The following is a 25,688-nucleotide window of genomic DNA, read 5'->3' on the forward strand; positions in this document are numbered from 1 at the left end:
CTTTTAACATTGGCCTATTATAGCGCCACCAGTAGGCCAATTTTTGCCTACAAATGTATTCCTACAAATTCTGTCCAAACATCACGCAAATCGGTACGCATCAACTCTATAGTCAAGTGATGAAGACGGATCCGTCTGGTTTTTCATATTCTATCCTGATAGGAGAATTCCAAACATTGCTGGCCCACAATAACCTACCTGACCTCGCGGAGACCTGTGCTCCAAGGTGCACTTTTTCTAGTTGTTTATTGGATTCTGACCTATTTAGTGGCCGTTAGGTGTGAAAAGCATCACACCTAACTGCCAATTTTGTTCCACCAGCCCAGAGCCTGGGAAGAAATTGTGACATATAATTGGCTATCAATCGGTCCCTGGAATATACTAATGGACAGTGGTGTCAATCTCAGGATGTCTGTGTCGGATAAGTGTTGGATATGAGATATTCCGTTACCACTCAGTTACATCACTTTTTTCGAAAGTTGGATAGGAACTATACCCTTCCATTAATGCTCAGCATCTCTTGTAACACACATCCACTTACAATATGGATTTCTGCTCTGCCATGACAACGACTTTCTTTGGAAACACTTTTCTATTTGACATATGCAATGCCACATGCACTGTTCAGTGTTTAAGACTCGACTACAGGTAATTTGGCTCCAGCAACTCTTACACAAACGGGGAAAGAGGGGGGTTCCCCCTGCAACTTTGCCTCAGGGTGTGAAACCATAGCTAATCTCTCAAGAAGACAGATTCTGCTAACAACGTTCTGGAACACCGTCCTTTTGGTGAGAACAGTGGGCACCACTAGCGGGGAAGAGTGTTCCAGACACTCAACTCTCACCCCGAGACAACTCACCCCGAAAGTGAAGACAGCTCACCCCGAAAGTGAAGACAGCTCACCCCGAAAGTGAAGACAGCTCACCCCCGAAAGTGAAAAGATGTCTGGTGAGTTGTCCGGACTTTCGGGGTGAGATGTCTGGACAACTCACTTGGAGGTGGAAAAAGGGTGAGTTGTCTTGTTACCCCAGAGAACAGAGGCGAATAGTTCTTATAACTGTCAGGGGTGCCCCCAACCCCCTTAAATAACCACGGTTATTGCACAACCTCCAGTTTCTTTAAATGTCTCCAATGAGTCAATTATCAAAAAAGTTATCACAAAACTGCCAAAGTAATCCAAAAGTAATCAAACCAAAATTTGCGTAGAATTGTGTAGATTTTCCAAAAATCATTTTTTTTAAAGGCAATACGATTGATTGTGATTGTTGCTTGCGTCGCCCTCAGAGTATGGTATAGTTAGTCATATTTTGTTGTCCTTTTTTAATGTTATGTTTTTTTTGTCTCATTATTATAAGTCTCTTGGTTTGTTTGTTTGTTTTGTCTCTGTTATTTCTTGTACTGTTTTGTTTGAATCTGTTAATTTTGATGATTATTTCTGAAAATGCCCTGAAGATTAAACAATCTTAATAAACAGATGGTTGGTTGGTTGGTAAGTAGGTGGGAAAATAAACATATAAATAAATAATAATAAATAAATATTCAACCATATTTTAACCAATATATTCCCTTGTTAACACCCAGTATGTTTCATTTTCCTTCAATACCAGGACAAGAAATACATTTCTTCACACATGTATGTGGCAGCTGCTGTGTCACAAATCTAAAACATAAATCCCCATTTAAATTCCAAAGGTAATTAATGACACAATAACACACCACGTGTGACTAGAGGCATGCTGGGGAATCCCCCCTCAAAATCCACCGAGGACACACCATAGACTGACACACGCACGCACGCACGCGCGCGCGCGCGCACGAACACACACACACACACACACACACACACACACACACACACACACACACACACACACACACACACACACACACACACACACACACACACACACACACACACACACACACACACACACACACACACCTCAGATACATTTCTAAAGAATAATGAGTTTAATGGTAGAGATTGTTTTGGAATGGGGACATGACATGAATTTGAGGTCATGGAACAATCTTCCTTGTAGGTCTGTGACACTGACACCTGGTGGTGAAAACACAAACAGCATACAGTGGACGTGGTACGATGCTCTAATCCAAAACTGTTTGTCTGTCTGTCTGTCTGTCTGTCTATCTACAACAGATAAACTTCAACCTTTGAGTATAAAGGTTATATAGTTATAGTTAATGATTGCCTCGATGCCATATGTGCTACTGTGAAATAATGACAGTGTAATTTGTTTTAGTCATCTGTTGATTATAGCCAATATTGGAATATATCGATCAATCTGCATGGGCCATATGTCTACAGTAGGCTAACCTTAACCCTAACCATCTACCAAACCCGGCCTATACTCTAAACCGGATATTTTCAAAATGATTGAAATGACCAATATTACTTAATCAAAAAGGGTTAGTGATATCAGCGTGCTGTTGAAGCTGAGCGAAAGTCTACAAACAGTTGAGCACAGGCCATTCGGTCTTCAAGATGAAGCAATCAATGTACAATTCTAGGGGGTTTCAGATTTCTGAAAAATGAAGCAAGCATATAGTTCCTTTGTCTTTAAGATCAGAGCATAGACGCCGTCAGGGCCTGTTTGATATGTTGTACAGATGTGCAAAAAGAGACGTTTGACCTTCAATCACCAACCTTGTGTAGCAGAGTGGCTCACAGCCTCAGCCTGATGGCCACAAAAGTCGAATATCTTCCCTGGCCTGAGTCATAGGGATATCCCTATGGCTTCCTATACGTGGGAGACCTGGGTACGATTCCTGGGCATTACACTGGCAACATCATTGGGATTGTGTCAAGCAGAACCTTTCAAGTGAAACAGATCAGTCAATTTATAATTTCCATTACAATTACATACAGACAGACTGGGAACCCATTCGGTAAAACAGATTTTTGTTTTTGCCTCTGGGGGAACCACCTCCTTTTTGTATCATAGAAACAAGAACTTGGTTTGGCTCCTCCCCTTTCTTAGTCCACTTCCTCTCAGGTGCTTCTGTGTTTATTCCTATTAACAACATTACATGTTTGGGATGTGGTGCTGAATCTCTCTTGAGAGATTGCATACAAACAGACCTGCAAGTGAACCCAGTCAAGCTCAGCCACCGCACCCCAGTATATGACCCCTGTGCTGGCTGACTGACTGACACACACATTACGATTTACACACTCCTGAGTGCTTGAAGAAAGTAGTATGCAGTATATCTCCCAAAAATCGTTTCTTTTGTTTGTTATCCGTTTGTATTTAATTTCCTACAGTCTGTGACATAACCTGGAAAACTGATTTAGTATTCAGAGGACACTGCTATTTCATCTGAAAACCTGCCTGATGTTTCCTGGGTCTCTGATCTTATTTATGTCCAAATTCTAAATCCTGTAAGTCACCATGATTCAAGCTTACTTTTGAGCTATGGGCATGTAACAGACTTGACCCATCTCTGGTGTAAGCAGCCCGTGAGCTCACTATTGTCACTATTGTGAGGGCAAAAGATACTATTCTTTGAGCTACTGAGCTCCATTCCAGCCTATATTGCCAAGGCCGCCGGCTGCCATGACAACTGGAAGTCTGCCATGGTAACAGCAGCTTATTGTTGTAGTCGGACAGAAAACCTCATTTGTCCAAATTTCTTTTCATGCTTTTTACCGGCTTTTTCTCCCCAATTTAGTTATTATGCCAATTGATTTATCCCTGTGTTGTCACTGCTGTTGTATCCTGCACCTGCCAGTGAGGAGCCCCCACTGGGAGGATGTAGAGAATTCGTCCCGCCCAGAGCCATAGAGTAATAGAGGGGGGTATAAAACAGTCCGGTCATGTGGTTCATGTAACTCGTTTGTCACTGAAAAGCCTATAGACTCCAATGCATTCCGTAAACTTCCGGTTCAGGCCTTTGTCACTATTCGTCAATAGAAGTCTATGTAGAAGAGCCACCATTGGACTGGCCCCATGAAGTGAACGGAGTTGTCGTAACTCTGTCTTACTCTATGGCTCTGGTCCCGCCAACACTCCCTGCTGACAGGTCCCAGCCCGTAGGATTACATGCAGTGACAATAGATCATCACCCTCCCAGCCCGGCTTCCCTCCCCAATACATGGGACGACATAGACGTTCAACAAAGCTGGATGCACAATGGTGGGTTCGAACCCACAACCTCCGCGGTGGTGGGCACTGGGCACCACGCAAGCTCTTATCTCCATATTTCTATGTTCAAGTGAAAATGCCGTTTTCAGGAAGAAAAAAAAACGTTTATTTCTCAGTGCATGAACAGAACACCATGTCAAGGTCATCATTTCCAATCCATTTTAAATATGTTTTCTTTTTTTTTGTACATAAAAAAATAATGGAACAATTTATTACATCTCTATTCTTTTTCCCCGAAAGAGCACTCGATCAGCAAGTATTTATAAAGGTGCTGTACAATATACAAACATTTACATCTACTATACCCACATAATGTAGAAGAGACCACAAGGATTCTTACACTAATGAAGCAATGCAAGGCCACATTATGATACAGATACAACATGTGGTCCAAACAAATGTTTGAATTGGGTAAAACAGTGCAAGGTACACACAATAAGGACATCATCTGATTCTGGAACAGAGTGTACTATACTGCCTGCATTTCGTTTTAATGACTGGTTGGAAAGAAGCATTTTGTTCCAAAATGAATTGGCACTTGAAAGTGACAAATTCAATTGTGGTTAATTGAATTACGATAGTAGACACCTTAAGTTGCAACTGGCTGATGACAGTAGCACTTTCACAGACTGAGGGCCCTATCTTCTGCATGGCGCAGCCCAGCCCAGGACGGCAGCGCACAGGGGGCAGTCTAATTTCTAAGTTGATATTTTACACAGGTGTCTCTTGAACAGGACGAGATATTAGGCTACAGGAGGAAAATGCTAATTTTGACCAGCAGCACACCTGGTCTACCCATATCATTCAAAATCCATCCAAATTCAACACAACTCGTGTTCAACATTACACATGGTACAAATGACATTTCGGAGGGACTCCGCATTAAGGGTAAAAAAAAAGAATCATCTGGGCTAGATTATAATTACTTGCTGCATTGGGTAAGTGTCTATTTTCTTTGCATGGAGACGAGCGCGGGGAGCAAGGGTGGGAGAGAGAAAGAGATAAAAATAGATGCATTTCAACTAGTAGTAGCCTACACTTTATTACTGATAGGATATCTTTGTGTAGCAGAGTGGCTCACAACCTCAGCCTGATGGCCTAAAAGTCAAATATCTCCCCATAATCACATGGATATCCCTTTAGTGGTTAAGATGTTGGCTTTCCACGTGGGAGACCCGGGTTCGAATCCTGGGCGTCACAATAGTGCCATTACCCGGACCGGGTTTCCCTGTAGGAGGAGGTCAAAAGGGGGGTGAGTGTAGCAGAGTGGCTCACAACCTCAGCCTGATGGCCTAAAACTCAAAAATGTCACGCGAATCACAGGGATCGAATCCTGGGCGTTACATTCGCATATCTCCCATCCTGTAAGAAAAGCTTTGTTTCCATCTTTATCCGTTTTAGACCGTGCGCCTAGATTGTCTTTTAGAGTCTTTTAGTGATGTTAGATCATTAATTTTTGGTGACAATTACCAAACTGCATTATCATTTTGGAACAGAACTCTATCCAACCACAATTATTGCACATACTTACTACAGACTTTCTCACAGAGCATTCTCTTTTTAAAGTCTGTAATTAAAAGCCCCCATCATACAATCACAAAATGGTGTCAAATAGAGCTCTATTGAACGCTGATGTCTTCAGCTAGCAGCTGACTGTTGTACGTTATCACACTCATGTGCTACTTTATTGCATTCCCTGAGCTCATAAGAACATGTCCTCTAGCATAGCCAGTAATTGCAGATATTACACAAACCTCTATTTCTGGTCATTCATACCATATATCCATAAGATCAATTGCCCTTGACAGATTAAAAAAAGAAAAAAGCATATGGAGTCACTGTATACCTGTCTCCCCTCAGCAGTAAGCTCATTTTCACAGACCAATACCCTATTACTTGGTTCTACAAACTGCCTGCAAGTGAATCAGGTATGTAGTAAAAAAAGAATAAGAAACAGAAAACAAAACATTTCAGCTGTAGGCCGATACTATTCTTCTGTTCAACAAACAAGGGTAGAACACCTACATTTTTAGGTCTTGCAAAAGATTCTAGAGGTTATTATTTCGCCATGTATGAAGAAAAAATAAATAGCTTTCATTAAACCTCTTCTAATTACATGGCAATGTATCACCAGCAAGTTCAACATCACAGATGAAGTACAACTCATTGTCATTCTTTTAATGCTACAAGGGAAGGTGCAGTGCAATGAAATTCAATAGATACTCTAAAGTTAGAATTTGCAAAACAGGACAAATTTCAAATATATATAATGTATATTATATTATACTATATTCCACAATGAGACACATTTTGAGCGACCGCCAAGATTTGTTAGATAGATTTCATGTTATCTATAGGATAAATTACACTAACTACAAGGACCCATGGTAATCTCTACCACCAAAATACATCAGATGGAGGGTGAAAGCTCCAAAAGGTCAGAAGGAACCTTTAGCAGTCTTTATCAAAATGTGGAATGGCTCTGTACGGCTACATATACATATATCAATCTATTATTTCAATAAATTACACATACTGTACACATGGTAAACAAAATCTTAAACCACAAGTTTCTGGTCTTTTTTTTTTTTTTAATCTAGTAGCGATTCATGACTACAGCCATAGAACAGTCTAGAGTCCCCCCGGTTAAAGTCTTTTTTTAGGTAGCATCTTGAAACCTGCAGCGTTCAGTGTATGATCAACAATGAATTAGGATGATCTTCAGCAGTGCGCAAAAGGTGTGCATTAAAGCAAACATAAGGACCAACTGCATGCAGTTAGACACTGTCAAAATGTAGCATGTGAGACCATAGATAAGCAAGAGTAAAAAAAAGAATAGAGTAAAAACAATAATAAAAAATAAGAATAAGAATGTCAGCCGCACAGCTGCACTTTGCGTATTATCAAAGTTGAAAGGCTAGGGGGCCTTTCAGCGTTGTTGCATATGGGAAAATTGCATTGCAATGTGGGTGAGGCGTGGTTAGCATTTATTCATTCCACAGGTGGTCCCCAAATTGGCACATATTCACATTTTCTAGTATCAGCCTGGCAAGGCCCCCCACAGCACAGCATGCCACACACATGCATAAGGCCCAGGTCAAAGTTGCCGAAGCAGCACACAAGGCAAGAGGGGACAGTGGAGTTGAGAGCACTGGTTCTATATGCTATTACACTATGAGACACTTTCATTCACAAAGCCAAAGATGCAGTGCAGGGCTGAGAAAAATAAATAAAAGCAAAATCTACAAGTTAAGTCTTGTTTGGTGAAAAGTGGAAGAATCCATCCTCAAAAAAAACAAAAAAATATAATAGTAATAATAAAAATAAAACACAAAAACTGAAAAAACTAAACACAAACACTGACGTCACACAGTATTCCATTGCACAGCCCAAGTGGAGAGTGATGCTGTATTCTGTCAGAATGGGTCACGCAGGACCTCTGCTTTGGAGAGTATTTTGGCTGAGCTGGGCACTTTCCAAGGACCAGGGATAATGGGTCCCTTTGGACTCCCAGGGTCTCCTCCTCTGTGGCCGTCTAAAGAGGCCACAGAGCCTTCCATGCTTCTCCGGTCTTTGTAGGCGAATGCATCTGTGCTGCCTGTTTCCTCTTGGGAGGAAACCTCAGCATCTTTTCCGCTCCTTGAATCTTTAGTGGAGGACCTCGTGTCTCTGTGACTGGAAACCTCTTTCCTTGTGTTCTTTTCTTCCCTGGGTCTACTCTCCTTTTGCACAGAGTCCTTTTGTGCTTCGTTGTCACTTTCTTTGACAGTATGGAGACTGGGCCTACGCTGTCGGGACGCCGCTACCAAAACCCTTTTAAAATTACCTTGCTCAGGGGCAGGTCTGGTCCGTTCCACTCGCCTGTCCGGTCCCTGTGCGCATTGCTTCAACTGAGAATCCCCGCTCTTGGAGCTTATCTGGTCGATCCAAGCTCGATCCAAGCTGTCCTTGCTAGAAACATGCTTTAATCTCCTCTGTTGACCTTGTTGGTGCTGCGCATGTTCCAGGGTTGAAGTGGCTTCCTGTCGGGCTTGAGGAGACGTCCTGGGACCTGGGGACTGTGTTTTTGTCTGTGACCGAGTCTCGCTGTTCTTGCAATGCTCTGCTTCCAGTGTCTTGTGCTCTGTCTTTTTCGGACGGAAGGAGCACTCTTTGGCTTCGGAAAAGGCCTCTCCTATTCTCTTTGGGCCGTCGGGCTCTTTGCAGTCTTTCGTGGGCCTGATCCTCTTGTGGAAGGTGATATGCTCAGGGGTGCTAGGAGAGAACCTGTCTGCCTGCCTGTCTGCCTGCTCCCTGCTCTTCTCCGTAGCGCTCGACAGCCTGCTGGTGCGGGGCTTGAGGGCTCGCGGGGACAAAGGGCTCCAGCCAGGGCTCTCCATCACCTCGCTAGAGAACGGGGAGGTACTGGAGACAGAGCCCCCATAGGAGAATGGAGAGGAGAGGGGCGACGTGTCAGAGACAAACACCTCTCTGGAAAAGCTTGTGGGTGAAGTGATTTTACGACCGTGTTGACCTGAGGGAGAAACACACAGTTCACAAGGAGACAGTGGCAGATGGCCACAGAAATGGCACAGACATCATGCAAAAAACCTTTTTTGTAACACACCAACAAAAACTTCTGAATGGAAAACAAAAAGCAAATTTAGATCAGGGGTTCTCAAATTAAGGACCCCCAGTGTTCCTTGAGGACTGTAATGTAATGTAATGATGTTCCAAATTGCCCTTATCGTCTGTAACTCAGAGTATACAAATACACATTTGTATGCTCTCAGAGATATGGGGATCCTTGAAATAAATAAAAGTGAGTTTGAAAACCCCTTGTTTAGATGGTACTACGTGATGTAACCGTTACAACAGAAGGGAAAAGAAGAGAAGAGAAGCAGCAGCAGTTACCAAGGTTAAAAAAGGAGAGGCCAGTAAAAGCAGGGAAGATGTTAATGTTGGTGCTCGTTAGTGTAGTAACACACAGTAGAAGAAGCTGTACTACCTGCATCACAGGGAGCAAGAGAAAACAAGACAAACATGAAGCACATTGTTAGAGGCAGACAGAAACCCCGTAAACACAATGAAGCTCAATAGATTCCATACATTAATATGAGTGATGAACATCAACTAGTTATTAACCTTAGGCCCAAACCTGCAATTGCAACTTCTTGCAACTCCTTGCAACAAAACAAACCACACCAATGCAACTCCTTGCAACATGCGATTGGGAATAATGGTTGCAAGTAGTCGCAAGGAGTTGCATGGTGACCCTCTGGTGTGGTTAGGGCTTAACGATTAAAAGCTCAAAAAGGAAATTGTTCGTATTGTCAGAAGGATCGAGTCAAAAAGACAAGTGGTGAAACACCATAAGAGTTTATTTCCAATATTGGGTTCGGAAATTATTGGAAGAAAATACTAGTAAGTAAAGAAAATACAAAAATATTGGGGATCCAGTATGTAACATTATAATAGTGGCACTTAAAGTACCATATTTGCTTAAATTCTGTGCTCTGATACATTTTGTTAACATAATTAAAATAATGTTGCTGGTTTAGTTTTTTAATTAATCATTAATATGCATACTGTACAGTGGTATGTCATAGTATAGCATGTAAAGTGTATCATTGCAATTATACTCTAACTCTACCACAGATCCAGTATGATTCAAAAATAAATAAATGGCTAGCTAGGTTACAGGCTAAAGGTGGATGCATCTGGAGTGCTGATAGTGACATTGTGCTGACACTGATATATTGAGATGGAACTCATTACGATGCCTCTCACCCAATCAATGCAAGGTCGGGCCCAACTGTGGCACAATGAAGCATACGTAATTTTGAAACAGAACTCCCCAAGGCTCTATAGTAGCTTCGCTCCTTTTTACACTTGACTGTATGCTCTACTCTGGTTTTTGCAGACTATGGTCTCTATATGTTGTTGTTTTTGTCTTTTTTTATTTAAACGCCCTTTGGGTCAACTTCTTCTTCTTTTGGTTTTCTTTTTTTTAATCTGCTATATAAATTAATATGACTTGACAAAATATAGCTGAAAATAGCCATGTCTACAGATCTGCTATTTTCAGCAAATGTTCTCCCCCAGAATAGGGATGCTACGCTAGGTTTTGAGTGGTTGACTCACACCCGTAGCCTATATTTTCAAGCGAGCGGTGAGCAGAGAGTTTTTGCCCACTACTTACTGTTGTCTTGAGCCAGCCCTGCACCAGGTCTCAGCAGCAGCAGCACCTTGCTTCCCCCTGCCTGGATCAGCTCGATTGCCCTTGTATGGGAGATGCCATGAGCCGGCTCTCCGTTGATCTCCACTATCTCATCTCCAACCTGCCAGCAGCACAAGAGAGCACAGCAATTATAGACAGTCACATAGAGCGGTAAAGGTACACTGCACGGCATACATACTTGCACGTACGCACACACGCACGCACGCACTCATGCATGCATACACGCACACACTCAGACATAATAAAATAAGAAACACATTCACACTCAGGTGCACAAATGCAGATTAACCACTCAAGCCCCTACGCAGTAGCTTGTCGTGTGATGAATAGCGGAAATATCCGATCTACAAGAGCTTGTATATAATTTATTTTTACTTAAAATTATATCTATATCTCTATAAATGCACCAAGTCTCTGTGTATATGTACATGTGTACGTCTGTAATCCACGTAACTCGAGAACCGTTCGCCCCACCGACTTCAAATTCGACACACGCGTTCCACACCCCCATGAGGGAGTGTAGTGCAACCGGCTAGCCGATTGTCCAGAACCAGCAAAAAAGCCTCTGCCCGGGTTATGGACCTGATCACACCTATATCTCCATATATGGAGCTGGCCTGTTCTGACATTACAATGTTGTTCTGACATCTGCATAGAACTCCATAGTTGGGCATAAAATGGACACAGACATAATAACTGAGTGGGGCATCCGTTTTCAACTTGCATCGTTTAAGTATATTTTTAAATTACATTTAAAAAAAATGATAATAAAGTACAAAGTATTGCCTATAATCCCCAAAATAGGCATGCCAGGGTTAAAGTTGTGTGCACATAGTCACACATTTATGCAAATATGCATAATCTTCAAACAATCAACATTTCAGGCTGCACTCAGTCATGACATACCCCAGAGAGGGAGCCTCTATTATTGGAGATGACAGAATAAATAAGGATTAATAGTGTAAACATGTAAGTCTCTTAAGCTCTATTCCTTGGATAGGCAGCACTGTACCCAGAGACCCAGATATTCCTGATATGACCCTACATCTGCTTTCAACTCATCTCCACTTTACTTTCAGAATTCCATTTAACGCAGGCACGCAGCTAATTTACATTCATCGCTTTTATAAGAAGTAAACACCATTTTGGAGGTACTCATCACAACTGGAAGAATCTGCAATGTTATTGTTATACAAGAACTGATTTTGCCCATTACCTCCATCTTTACAAGCATCGGAAATGTTATTATATTTCTTAAACATCATTTAAAATGTGTCTCATAATTTGGTCATTATGTCCATTCCCCCCAATAGTCCCTACCACTGCTAAAGCCTACTGTTTTCTCTTGGGGAGGGTGTGTCTTCTCTGGTACACATGAAGTCACCAACCGCCCCTTTTCTCTTGACAGTGAGGCGGTTGAACAGCAACACATGCAGAGGAACACACTATTGTCCCCTGTCGCCTTTCTTCTTAACTTAAACCCCACCATCTACATTACAGGTACCAGGTAGGTAGCAGATCTACAAGATCACTTCGCGTCACAGGCAAAGTGAGTAATTTTGGTAAAGACATTTGGTACTAGACAGAGTGAAAAAAGTTGCAACTCAGGTCTGCAACAGGTTTATTTTTGAATAGCCGAACCCTAAGCCCTCCCCATTATCATACAACAACAGCTGTGGGCGAGGCTTAAGTTCAGGTGGGTGGTGATAAGGTGAAAACCAGGTACTGGTGGGTGTGGCCACACTTTTTGGCACTCCATCTTTAAAATACACATATATAAATAAAGAGCACACACATGAATCCTGCCATCGATTAGAGCAGGGCCGTCCTCGGCCAGTCTCAGGATGTACAGTCCCATGTTGTACTCCGTACCGCCACGCAGACTGAAGCCAAAGCCCCGGGGGCCGCGCTCCAACTCCACTGTTAGACAGCCCTGTGTGGACCAAGTACAAACATGGGGTGAGTGTGCAGTCACTGTAAGCAGAAGGTGCAAGGTGAGGAGACCAAAATGTATAGCCGCACGCTCATAGCTGCCAATGCCAAAAGGTATTTTTTGGGGACACAGATGAAACAAATGTTTCGGACAGATAAACGCAACACACACACACACACACACACACACACACACACACACACACACACACACACACACACACACACACACACACACACACACACACACACACACACACACACACACACACACACACACACACACACACACACACACACACACACACACACACACACACACACACACACACACACACACACACACACACACACACACACACACACACACACACACACACACACACACACACACACACACCATGTTTCTCCTTGTTTGTTCCTTCTGTCATAAACATTTGCGTTGTCCTCCAAAGGGTTGATTTACATACAAACACAGACCACCATGTGCGTGACTCTTGCCTGGTGGGGTCCCGTGACGCACAGCGTTCCCTGCTCGCTGAGCGGTAGTGTCTTGTAGTCGCTCCATCCCACTCCCTCCCGGCTCTCCTCCAGGTCCATGTTGTAACTACAACGGACAGAGAGGTCTTGTGTGTTAACTTCATTAACTTCATTAATGCACTTCTCTTCACAGCACGCAACGGTATGGGGGATGGGAAATTTTTTATCATCAAGTCATTATGCAAAAACATGAGACGCAATTAAATAGTGGATGTATAAAATACGAAGGGCACTTTCCCTTGTGTAGTTTGGAATTAACCTTTAAGTATGAGGTTGTTCTTGTGAGTGCCTCTGAAGAACTATACATTGTAAATCGCCACTGTCGGGTGGAAACCGTGTATGTACAAAACGTTAGATTTTAAATATTATTTTAAAAACTATTTAGAACGCCTCGGTGTTATGAGCATGTAGATCGGCTATTTTCACTACTCTTGTATGACAAAGTAGGGCATTACATTAGTAAAACATAAAAAGCTGAAATATGGATACTGTTGCGGTTTCTGCCCGACAGCAATGTTATATTATGTATTGCATTTATTGATATAGATTAAAGATTCATCTCTTCTTACTAAATATTTATCATGAAAAGTGTAGTGGATGACATTATGAATTCAATGCGTCTTCATATGATATTGTGTAAAACTATATGCAGTACTTGAATATTCGCATATGTGGTTTTCATACTATTCAGTGTCCTTTGAAAAGAGAGACTAAACCATTAGTATGACTGTAACCACTTAAACCCTCTAGTCTAAGCCCTAACCACACCAAAGGGTCACCATGCAACTCCTTGGGTCCAAACGAGTTAACGCTAAAACCGTTTCGACCCTTTGGTGTGGTTTGGGCCATTGAATTCAATGCGTTGAATCACTAGGGTCAACGTGGGTCACCGTGCAACAAGACATATCACACCGCAGGGACAACTCTAAAACCGTCTTGACCCTTTTGGTGTGGTTAGGGCGGTACAGACTTGAGTTACAACTGTACTCGGACCGCTGTTTTCCGCCTACAACAAATAGCTGATCTACAAGCTCAAAATGTGTCGAGCTTGTAGATCTATCTGCCATTTTTGGGTGAATGTTCCCGTTAATAAGGTCTTGGCCTGGCGAGAGCAGATTCTTAAGCCTGTTTCATGGTGTCCAGTGCCATAGCCGATCAACAAGCTCACATTGTGTCGCATCGAGACTACAAGCTCACACAGATTGCAGATGTGCCTACAAGCCTACAGTGCTACAAGCTAGATCTCGCTAAACAGCAGATAGCGACAAGTTGAGCTTGTAGTATCTGCGTATTTCAGTACGAGACTCTGTCAAGGATAAATAATTACTGTTGGTCCTGTAGCACTGACCTCTGATTCAGATTCAGGACTCTGTGTTGAAGTGCTGGACTCTGTTTGGCTGAGCTTGGTGCCGAGGGTGGGCCCTTGTACTCTGAAACGAAAGGTTTAAGGTTCCAGTGTAAGAAACTATTTATGGCATTTTAAGGTATTATAAGACACATTATATTTATAATGTAGATGCCTACACTGAATACAATGAAAAAACGTCTATGACGAAGTATTGCAGTAGGGCATTAAATGACAAAGAAAAACATACAAAGTTGAAGTTTAGAGATACATGGTTTCTGCCTGACAGCAACGATATATACAGTATACTATGCACTGGCAGAGACACACACCATCCTCAGGAACCACGGTGAGCGTGGCAACGTTGCCAGCCTCTTTGATGAGCTGGACGATGTCATTATGAGATAGATCTATGATGGAGCGTCCGTTGACAGCTGAGATACGATCTCCCACGTTCAGCAGGCCACATCGGTCGGTGGGACTGCCCTCTATGATGCGGCCAATCTTATGTGGAATGACTGGAAAGGTGAAAACACACATGAGAAACCTACAGTTAGACCTATAAAAAGACCTTGGCATGATGCAGAGGCGTTTCCAGGAATTACATGTTGGGCAGGCAAGATGTGTTGTCGTCGTCCCCCTACGCACATCAGGAGCATCAGGAGCACTTAAGGTTTTCAAAGAGATATACCTGCCAGACGAGTAGGCTACAAAGGCTGAAAGGCACGCATTAGCATTCCAATGGGCGATTGAGGGTCACGCTCTATGTACAACGGCCAATCCGCTGTCCACTAATAGTTCTCAGGTCTGGTGTTTGTCCTCTCTTTTTTCTCAGTGTATGGATTTTGGCCAGGCAGAAATGGATTTGGACAGGCGGCCGCCTGTCCTCGCCTTATTGCCACCACTGGCTCAGGGGTAGAGTGGCTGGATGGTAAACGCAAGGTTGCCAGTTCGAACCCGGGCTCCCCCAGAGTTAGTGTCGAAGTGTCCTTGAGCAAGACTCTGAACCCCTGATTGCTCCTGATGTGCTGGTTGGTGCCTTGCATGGTTTCCGCCGCCATCGGTGTATGAGTGTGTGTGTGAGTGGGTGAATGTAATGCACAATCTATGTAAAGCGCCTTAGACTCAAATAATTGCATTATAGTTATTAAGTGTAGCATCACCTCTTGACAGCATTTTTAAATAAAGAAACTGTACTGTACTGCATGGGTTCCCAAACTTTTCAGCCCGTGAACCCAAAATAATGCTTCCATTGACTCGCGACCCCAACCTATCCCCAGAGGAAACTTTACTAGTTTACAACTAATTAATCCTAGGGCTATAGAGGTTTTGTAACAATCATGGTTAAAATGTATTTGTAATCATTTTTACTTTGTATTTCACAAATTCTGTTGAATTCTATTCTAGGTGTGTAAAACATTTTTGATGACCCAAAATAATTTCGCAACCTCACCGTCAATGTCCCGCGACCCCATGTGGGGTCCCGACCCCAACTTTGGGAACCCCTGCTGTACTGTACTGTTCAATGGGTCTGAAATGGGACTACATTTTAATGTGTGGCTCTGCAGGGGCTCAATTTTCACCTGCTGACCCGACCACAATTAGAAATATTTGAACAAAATATGCGTATGTATTCCAAAATTAGATGGTCTAATAAATACCAGAATATAATCAATCGTATTATGATGCAAGCGTAAAAAAATTGCGCAGGACACTGGCATGCAACAAAGTATAAGTCAGGCTGGAGTTTGAGCAATACAAAGCAAGTGGGACATGGTTGATGTGGGAGCTCTCACCGCCCAGCGGAGGTTTGCTCTTGGAGGTGAGGATCACGAAGCCGAAGCCCTCTGTGTCCTTGCGGTGGAGGGTGATGTCAAAGGACTCATGGTCCAGAACGCTGGGCATGGGAATCCGAGGCAGCCTGGGAGACCCGTTCACCAGCACTGGAGTCATGCTCAGAATCTCCTCTTCTGTCGCATCTGATGGGTGAGGAGTGCAATGCCATTAGATATGACTGAAAACATGTGCGTGTGTGCGTGTGTGTGTGTGTGTGTGTGTGTGTGTGTGTGTGCGTGTGTGTGTGTGTGTAGTGTGTACTGTATATTATGTGTGGGTGGGCTCATAGACTTGCTGTTAGTGTGTATGTAAAACATAGTAATTTTATTTTATTTAGGTGTATTTTCCCTTACAGTAGAACATAGAAGTTCTATACACAGTATTAAAAACACTGATAAAAAAAAAAGAAGCTTTGAACAATGGCATACTAATATGCAATATATAGAACTTAAGACACAAATGGCAAGGAAAGACACACCTGAACAGGAATTCATTTATTCTAAAAGATAAACATGCTAAACTAGAAAACAATAAAAAATAAGAAAGTGAAAATTTGCCCAAAACAGGGATGCCTGTTAACGTGGTCAAAGTGGTTTTGAACTTTGATAGAACATTGTGTTTTATACAATATCTCCTTGAGCCTGATATAAGCCCAAGGGCCCTTTTCCCGCCAGTGCAAAGCAGTGAAAGCACCCTATCTTACTCCCGACACTGTAGTTAATTTCACGCCTCACGACCCGTGTTGTCTGGGTAGCAGATGATCTTGGGCCAATTTTACGAGTGGGGTTGTGTTGGTCTTAAAATTAGGTGTGGTCTGACACGATCACGGTGCAATGCTATTTTTCCTACAGACTTTGTGCTCAAGTTTACAAGCTCCAAGCTTGTAAATCAGATATTTTCAGACCAGCTCGCACACAAGCCAAGTATACATTTGCTTTGTTTGTGTTTATTTATGAGCTAAAAGTGTAATTTCAGGACAGGTTTTACAATACAATAACAGTGTATAATGTGTAAAATATATAATGCCCAGCATTACAAATCTGAGTGCTTGTGTCCAAGTATTGATCAGTGCCCACCTCTGTAAATGACCTTCCTCCGTACGGTCAGCATGACTTGGCCGTTGCGGGCAGCATTGGTCATCAAATCCAGCACCTGCTTGTGGGAGCGACCTTTGACCATCACACCATCGATCCCTATTAGCTCATCTCCCGCTCTCAGGCGACCGTCTTTTTCCGCAGCTCCGTTGGGCACAATGGCCCCAATGTACACCTGAGGAAATACATTCTGCTACAGCGTCAGTATAGTGGAAGTCTCTTACATTAACTCATTTTAAACATGTTTTCTCAGGCCTATGTTCTGCTCTGCCTGTGTTTGATGGCTGCCTCAATGCTTTTCCAATGGGAGTCACATGGTTTGACAAAACATTTGTGTTTGATGGAGGGGAGGGGGACAGAACACAGCCATCAAACACAAATGTTTGGTCAAACCATTATCAAATTATCAGCTTGTATATCTCATATTGTCTGTGCGCGCAACTAAGTATAAATTAGGGTCTAGCTTCTCTCAATTACAGTTCAACTCAGAAATAGTGATCTCCACCAATTACGGAGGTCATAAGTAGTTCTATTTCGTCCCTGCTGACCGCCAGAGGCGGTGCTTAAGCACTGAATACGTCCCTTCGCGCATGCGCCGTCGAGTATTTTATACCAACAATGTCAATTTTGACCCCATGATGACCCGGAGTCGTCTATATCTTCCGGCAGTCTACAGGGGTTCAGTCCCTAATTTCTTCTCGCTCGCCTGTGAGAACCAAGTTTGCACCGAGCTGCGATGTGTTGCTATGCAATGCAATATGTAGCCTATGGTGCCTGCCGAGTCGCTGGTAGTTCCGTGACCGCATCGGTCGGAGTAGCGGCTGTTCGCCCTCCAGGAACTGCGACTATGGATTTTGTTTTACTCCTCTATGAGTGGAGTTTATTTGGATTCGCGTGGACGCGGTAGCGTCCAGTCTCTCTCGCCGGTAATGAACCTCCCTGGACAAAAGGTACGTTATCGTCTAAAGCGGTGCTATCCCCGCTAAACAGACGTTCAAATTATATGATATATTGCATCATGGCATAACCTCTTGTGAGTAAAGGCTGCGTTCGCGCCACCTCCCTGCTCCGCATACGAGGTTTGTTTGACGGTGAACGCTAACAGACGTTCAAACTATATGATGTATTGTATCATGGCATAACCTCTTGTGAGTAGAGTCTGCGTTCGCGCCGCCTCCCTGCTCCGCATACGAGGTTTGCTCGACTGTGAACGCTAGCGCTTATTACAAGCGACTATAAGATTTGCCGAAGGATGGCCACTGTCATATTGCCTTCGTTTGATAAACACGCTACTTGCAAGCTTTGGTTAGCCCCTGCTGTTGATGGCAAGCGTTGGCGCTCCATTCTCCCAGCAGCCAGCATATAACTTATGATAAGTTAAGCTAGTTAAGGCTAAGTGTCATTTTCTGTTTGGCAAGCCTTGCTGGCCAAAGCCATAATGCCGATAATATTGGCAGCGTTCAAGCTTAACTGCTTCCGCGGATAGCTTGTCTTGTTGTTGTTAATAATAACAATAACAACTTGTTATTATTAGCCCGGTACAGGAGCAGCTACCTGCGTCCTCCCAGGGTATTGATGTGGCTACCAGTAGTTTGTAGCTCAGAGTATTAACAGCTATTGGTGTACATAGCTTGTCTGGTTATTAACCCAGCTGGCCCCCAGCAGTGGGCCTCGATACTGATGCTGCTACCAGTATGTCTGGAGCTCAAAGCTCTATTAACAGTTTTTTGCGTATACAGTGGGTACACTTTGTTTTTTCCCCACAGGTGCCCCTGGGTACCTTTGGGGCCTATTAGCCCAGCTGGTCCCCAGCACAGGGCATCTGGCGCTGCTGCCAGCGTAGCTCACAGCTGCTACCAGTAGCTTAAAGCTAAAGGTGTTTATGAACAGCTATTCGTGTAGGCTATAGCTTGTCTTGTTGTTAGTAGCCCAGCTGGTCTCCAGCATTGGGTCTCTAACTGGCGCTGCTACCCGTAGTTGTAGCCCAAGCGCTTATTATACTATTTGTTATAACGGCGATCTGTGTATAGCTTGCCTTACTGTTTATTGGCCCAGCTGGTACAGGGCAGGCAGCGTATGCGCTCCGCTCCTCCAGCATACGGCCTCTAGTTTGATGTTACTTGCTACTAATCGTTTGTTAGCTCAAGCATTTATTAACAGCTATTAGTGTATAGCTTGTTCTGTTTATTAGCTGCAGCTGATACAGGCAGCGTACACGCTCCCTTCCTTCAGCAGGCGGCCCCTATCGGTGGAGCTATTGGCTGTAGCCTTTTCTCCAAAACTTGTCTGTGTTGGTTTATTTAACCAAACTTTTGGCTGGTGTAGGCAGCGTTAGCGCTCCCTCCTCCCAGCGTGAATGCGTAGTAGTGCCTTGACTAGCGCATTGGAAGTGTCTTTTGTTTCGCTCTGGACTAGCAAACATAAATAATAATGCACTTGGAGCTTGGATAAACGTCATAGTGCTGTGATAAACGTTCGCATAGGAAACGCTACAGCTGCTACATAGCAGCGTCCAAGCCTCGACTGAAGGCTACTTTATTATCATAATTTACAAGTAAGCCTCAGCTGGGGGTACAGGTAGCGTGCAAGCTCTCCTCCCCCACCGCGACCATGCAGGTCGCACAGTCTAGCTAACAGCAGCGTCTGTGCGCTGTTCCTATGACGCACTTTACATCTGGTTAAATCTCAAAGTGCTACAATGAGCATTTGCATAAAACGTAAATGCATATTCACATGCTGCGGCAGGTATAGCAGCATTCAGTTGTTTGATTAAGTCATTATATGCCGATCTAAGTTAAAGCCTCTGCTGGTACAGGCAGCGTACGCGCCTCCTCCCCCCAGCATATGGCCAACACCTAGCAACCAGTAGCGTCCGCGCCCTGGGCTAGTTGGGACTGGTGTGCACTATGCCGATCTAAATTAAAGCCTCTGCTGGTACAGGTAGCGTACACGCTCTCTTCCTTCAGCATATGGCCAACACCTAGCAACCAGTAGCGTTCGCGCCCTGGGCTAGTTGGGACGGGTGTGCACCGGTATGCACTATACCGATCTAGATTAAAGCCTCTGCTGGTACAGGCAGCGTACGCGCCTCCTCCCCCCAGCATATGGCCAACACCTAGCAACCAGTAGCGTCCGCGCCCTGGGCTAGTTGGGACTGGTGTGCACCGGCCGGTCCAGAGGAACCGGTGCCACCACAACGGAGAGCTCCCACTTTTGTACCTCGAAAGCCTCTGCTGGTACAGACGGCGTACGCACTCCCTCCAGCATATGGCCAACACCTAGCAACCAGTAGCGTCCGCGCCCTGGGCTAGTTGGGACTGGTGTGCACTATGCCGATCTAAATTAAAGCCTCTGCTGGTACAGGTAGCGTACACGCTCTCTTCCTTCAGCATATGGCCAACACCTAGCAACCAGTAGCGTTCGCGCCCTGGGCTAGTTGGGACGGGTGTGCACCGGTGTGCACTATGCCGATCTACATTAAAGCCTCTGCTGGTACAGGCAGCGTACACGCTCCCTTCCTTCAGCATATGGCCAACACCTAGCAACCAGTAGTGTCCGCGCCCTGGGCTAGCTGGTGTGACTGGTGTGCACTGGCCGGTGCCACCACAATGGAGAGCTCCCACTTTTGTACCTCGTGTGAAGCTCCCCTTCAGCCGTGAGCCGACCGTGGTCCTGCCCCGTGTGCCAGGAGGAAAAGGTCTGACCGCCGGCCACAGCAGATCCGAGAGGGCTCAGCTATCTGCGGAGTTGGCCCACATGAGGTCCATGCTCACCTCGGATAACACCTAGGCACCTCGGAGGGTTCGAGTGCCTCCCCCTCCGATGCCACAGCTGACTCGAGGACGATGTGCTCTCCCCGACAGCTTAAGCTATGCACTTCCATGACTATGAGGAAGATGCATCAGAGCCAGCCTCCTACTTCTCAGCTCAGGACCCACTGGCCGAGATGGCTCCATGCGCACCTTCATGCGCATAGCCGTGGAACGCTAACTGTTAGTGCCACAGTAGGCAGTCAGGCTTTCACAGTCAAGCCTGACTGAGGAGCCTAGGCCAACTCTCTGTAGTCTCCCTGAGGAGCCAGGAGCACTAGGTGGTTCAGCTGTGCAAGAATCGCTGGAGCGAACCATCCAGGTGGGGAAGACCAGGCTGCATGCAGGCCTATGACACATCACGCCTCCCAACGAGCTCCAACAGAGATGAAATCGCTGCCCTCTGAGCTCGCGTATCACCGCCGGCCCACACTAGGCCAGTGTGTTCCTTGGCGTCCCACGCAGGGACCTGCCTGTGACTTTCCGGGCTGTGCAGTGCCTTCTGACGCCAGCCCCCCATATCCGGGGGGGTCAAAATGGCCGTTATCAGCAACATGACGAGAGCCCTAGTATCAGACCAGGAGTGATGTGTCCTCCTGCCCAAGGGCGCAACAGAGGCCGTAGATCCTCAGTCACACCAAGGGAAGTCCGATCTACATACTTCCTCGTGACGCAAGACAGACTGTTGTCGACAGGTCTTGAATTGATGGGACCCAACAGGGTTATGAAGTTCATGCTCTGCTCTACAGCACTTCCTGCCGTACCTGAGAGGCAAGCACATTCTCATACGTTCGGGCAACACCTCGACCGTGTATCATGTAAGTCATCGGGCGGGGCCACGTTTGCTTGGCTGCCGTAGGTGTCTATGGACCCCCTGACTTGTGCAGCCCCCCCCCCGCCTGATCAGCCTATGGGCAAGTTATCTAAGTGGAGAGCGGGACTACATGGTAGGCTCTCTCCCATCAAAAGCTTCCATGAGGGGAGCGGTACCCCATCCAATGGTGGTGAACACTAATCAGAGGCTACCTCGGCAGAGCGGAGGTGGACCTCCTCACCCTAGAGTCGCTGACTCGCTAACCTCTCCGGTTCTCCCTAACGGAGACATCCAGCCCTCCGGGCCAGGACGCAATGGTCCGATGGTTTCATAGAACCTGAACGCCACAAATGGCTGTCAGCCCGCAGGCCTTCATGCCACATAGCCAGTATGAACAGAACGACCTGCATCGTTCCTGACACACATGGCCCTAACTAGGCCACCGCCCACAGGGCACTATCCTTTTAAATGCGCACTGGCCAGAGGCACTGCATATGCCTTGCCACTGCCTCTCTGATACGACCAGCGCTTCAGAGAGTTCTTTAGGAGGGTCACACCATTCTTCTGGTTGCCCCCCTCCAGCCAAGAAGTACTGGTTTCCTCTGCTGAACAGACCCAGTCGGAGGACGCCATGGCGTCTCCCCGACAGAGGTCTCCTCAACTGGGAGGCGGTCGGATATGGCATTCAAATGCTAGAATCAATATCGCACAGCCACAGTGGCGAGCCACAGTCTGGTGTCCCTCTTCCTGATGGGGGCTCTGAGGTTGCATCCTCTACGAGCCCTGAGAACTCCGGCACAGGCTCTTCCCTAGTGCGGCATGGTCTATACAGGCCTCCCTTTGAGCCCTTGGCACGGGCGGAGTTTAGAGGGTCATGGAAGACTGAATTCTTCCTGGCCATTACCTCAACGTAGCGTGCCAGTGAACGGCACGCCCTGTTTGTCAGTGACTTGCGTCTGAAGCAAAGCTCAGACGGCCTGAGTGTCTCTGTGGCCGAACACAGTGTTCCTCCTGAGGGTGCTGTCACATACACACCTCAACCAGCCTATACGGCTAGCACAGTCTTGCCCTCCACCAGGAGAGTGGATTGACAAGCGGGAACTATTGCGCCCAACGTGGGCCCTGAGAGCCGCTTGTTAGACCTGCCACATGCATTCGGCGGTCAGAATGGCTGGTCCGTTGTGACGATGGCCCTTTCAAAGGCGGTGCTCTCTCCAGACAGCGCCCGCCCCACACTATTGTGGATGCCATTAACCACGCGTATGGGGCGAGTAATCGTACCCTACCATTTGGCGTGAGGTGCCACTCTAACGGGAGCGTCCCCACATCATGGGCTGCCCCGAGGGAAGTACCCCTGGAATATATCTGCCGCTGCCTCATGGGCATCACAGCGAGTTTTCTATGTTCCACTGGGTGAGTGTTGCCACTCCCCACCCGCTGGACGTGGTCCTCTTACGAGAGTCCTCCGATTCTACTCCTTATGGCTTGGGATCAGGATTCCTCGTGACTTTGCTGGTATAAGTCATTCAGTGCTTAAGCACCGCCTCTGGCGGTCAGCAGGGACGAAATAGAACGTAAGTTACGTATGTAACTATGGTTCTATGAGTCCCGAATGACCGCCAGAGCACTCTTGTCACTCAGAATCCTCGTGGTCTCGCGAGAAGATTCTGTAGGGACTGAACCCCTGTAGACTGCCGGAAGATATAGACGACTCCGGGTCATCATGGGGTCAAAATTGACATTGTTGGTATAAAATACTCGACGGCGCATGCGCGAAGGGACGTATTCAGTGCTTAAGCACCGCCTCTGGCGGTCATTCGGGACTCATAGAACCATAGTTACATACGTAACTTACGGTTTAAAATGACATGACATTATTCAAAATCATTGAAATACTAAAATGTGTTATTTTTGACGAGGTACACTGTTGGCAGATGATATACCATAATACATGCACATTGTAACTGAAACGTTGAGGTGCTGTATGTACTTACTGGCTGCTCAGGTCCCTCTCCACCCAGAACTCGGAACCCAAAGCCAGTCTCGATGTCTCTCTTCAGGAACACGTCTATGTCTTTGGTGTGTGGCTCTGTAGGGTAGCAGTAATGCCTCATCAAATTGTCTATATTTGACTGATTAGTTCAACAGTGTTGTGGCAACTTGTGCCACATGAAGAATACATTATTGATGGGGTGCACTACACACGGAATTGCAGCAATTCCCAACCTGTGGGCCGAGGGCCCACTGGTGGGCCATGAGGATATTGCAAGTAGGCTCCCAAATATTTGGCAAAACTACGCTTTTAAATATAATAATAACATTAATATTAAAAAAAAGAAAACCTTGAAGAATGTGTTTTCATTGTGATACCAAAAAATACGGGAAAAAAAGGATATTATTCCATTGATCAAAGCCATAACACAATCTATTGATTGTTCAATAAAATAAGCAGACTCTAAAAATACACACGGAGCACCCATCTGACCAATTAACTGTCTCCCTAGTGGAGCTTTCTTCAGCAACCTTTCTCCCATTTTTGTTACGCCGTTCTAAAAGCTCTGAACTTGGAAGGTTTGCTCATTGTGCACAGCAAAAGCAGAGGTTAATTGAACTCTCCATGCCCACTAGACATAAGTAGGTCGAAACAAACAAGACACTCAACTATAAGAAGAAGCGGAACAAGCACTTGTTCCTTTTAACATCACTTAAGCCTGATGAGCTCAGCATTGATAGTTGACTGGAGACTGACAACGATTCTCCATCACCTCCTCTTGCTCTGCACGTAATCACATGTAGGGCTGCGACTAACAATTGTTTTTGTAGATAATTCTATCGATTACCCTTTCAATGAATCAAATATAGCAGATCACAACGCGCTCACATCGCATTGTGAGCTTGTAGATTGGCTATTTTCAATATTTTTTATTATTATCTTTTACAACGTTAGTCTATGCACAAAATATGAATCGATTACGAATCGATTATTTTACAAGATGATCAAATATTTTTTATAATCGATTAGTTGGATTAACTGTCTGACTCTACTCACGTTTGCTGTCCAGCAGTGCTTTGGACTTGAGGTACATCTCGGTGGCGTCTCTCTTGGGGGAGTCGGCAGCACGCAGGGTGCTGCTGTTGGAGTGATATGTCAGCGCCTGGGGAGCCGAGTCCGTCATACTGCCCAGAGTCTCCGTGCTAGCCGTCATTTCCTGTCTCTGACACACACACACACACACACACACACACACACACACACACACACACACACACACACACACACACACACACACACACACACACACACACACACACACACACACACACACACACACACACACACACACACACACAGCATATAAAGACACAGCATATAAAGACAATACAAAACTAGGTGATAGTTTCTGCTTTTTTACCACACATATTGTTGTGCCTTTGATGCACGCACACGACCGCACGAACGCACACACGATCAATGTCCGCAGAGCAGCCGCCATGTCTTGCTCTCTGCTCCAGGTATTATCCAAACCATTAGGGTGAAAGACAATCAAAATGACTCCCCCCCCCCCCCGACACACACACACACACACACTTTCCAGTCATTGTGTTTTCATTAGATCACATGTCCCTTGGTATGATATTCATCCATGAAGGGCGCTTGCATGGCTTATTGATAGCCTATAACACCTCATTATGTCGGAAAAGTAGCTGAGGATCTAATGGTGATAGAAGACCAAAGGCAAGAAAGGTCATTTCCTTGCTCGCTCCTCTCTTACACACAGACGGATTTGACTCTACTTTGCTCCCATTGTTTGGATGGCTAATAAGTAAGTAATAAGTAATAAGTAAGTAAAGTAAAAGTAATGGGATTGGAATATCATTTTACAATCTGCAGGAAAGACAAAAATAAAATACAAAATAAATATGTGTAAAAATAA

General features: G+C 45.1%; 1 protein-coding gene across 6 annotated transcripts in view; it reads right to left on the bottom strand.

Moving 5' to 3' along the window:
* Window positions 1-5,636: 5,636 nt before the first annotated feature.
* Window positions 5,637-25,688, bottom strand: part of magi3b (membrane associated guanylate kinase, WW and PDZ domain containing 3b) — a 227,615-nt gene continuing 207,563 nt past the window's right edge. For 3 of the 6 annotated variants that reach the window (XM_079509238.1, XM_079509236.1, XM_079509240.1), the window contains 10 exons: window positions 24,803-24,968; window positions 23,748-23,842; window positions 17,113-17,320; window positions 15,997-16,179; window positions 14,533-14,718; window positions 14,204-14,285; window positions 12,817-12,922; window positions 12,179-12,316; window positions 10,345-10,483; window positions 5,637-8,676 (listed from right to left, as the gene is read on the bottom strand). In XM_079509238.1, the coding sequence (XP_079365364.1) occupies window positions 7,580-8,676; window positions 10,345-10,483; window positions 12,179-12,316; window positions 12,817-12,922; window positions 14,204-14,285; window positions 14,533-14,718; window positions 15,997-16,179; window positions 17,113-17,320; window positions 23,748-23,842; window positions 24,803-24,968 (2,400 nt within the window). In that variant the 3' untranslated portion in view covers window positions 5,637-7,579. Of the gene's footprint in view, window positions 8,677-9,056; window positions 9,151-10,344; window positions 10,484-12,178; window positions 12,317-12,816; window positions 12,923-14,203; window positions 14,286-14,532; window positions 14,719-15,996; window positions 16,180-17,112; window positions 17,321-23,747; window positions 23,843-24,802; window positions 24,969-25,688 lie in introns of all 6 variants that reach the window. The other 3 variants (XM_079509239.1, XM_079509237.1, XM_079509241.1) reach the window with 2 other exon arrangements.

Source organism: Electrona antarctica, assembly GCF_951216825.1.
Source record: "Electrona antarctica genome assembly, chromosome: 9".
NCBI classification, from domain to species: domain Eukaryota; kingdom Metazoa; phylum Chordata; class Actinopteri; order Myctophiformes; family Myctophidae; genus Electrona; species Electrona antarctica.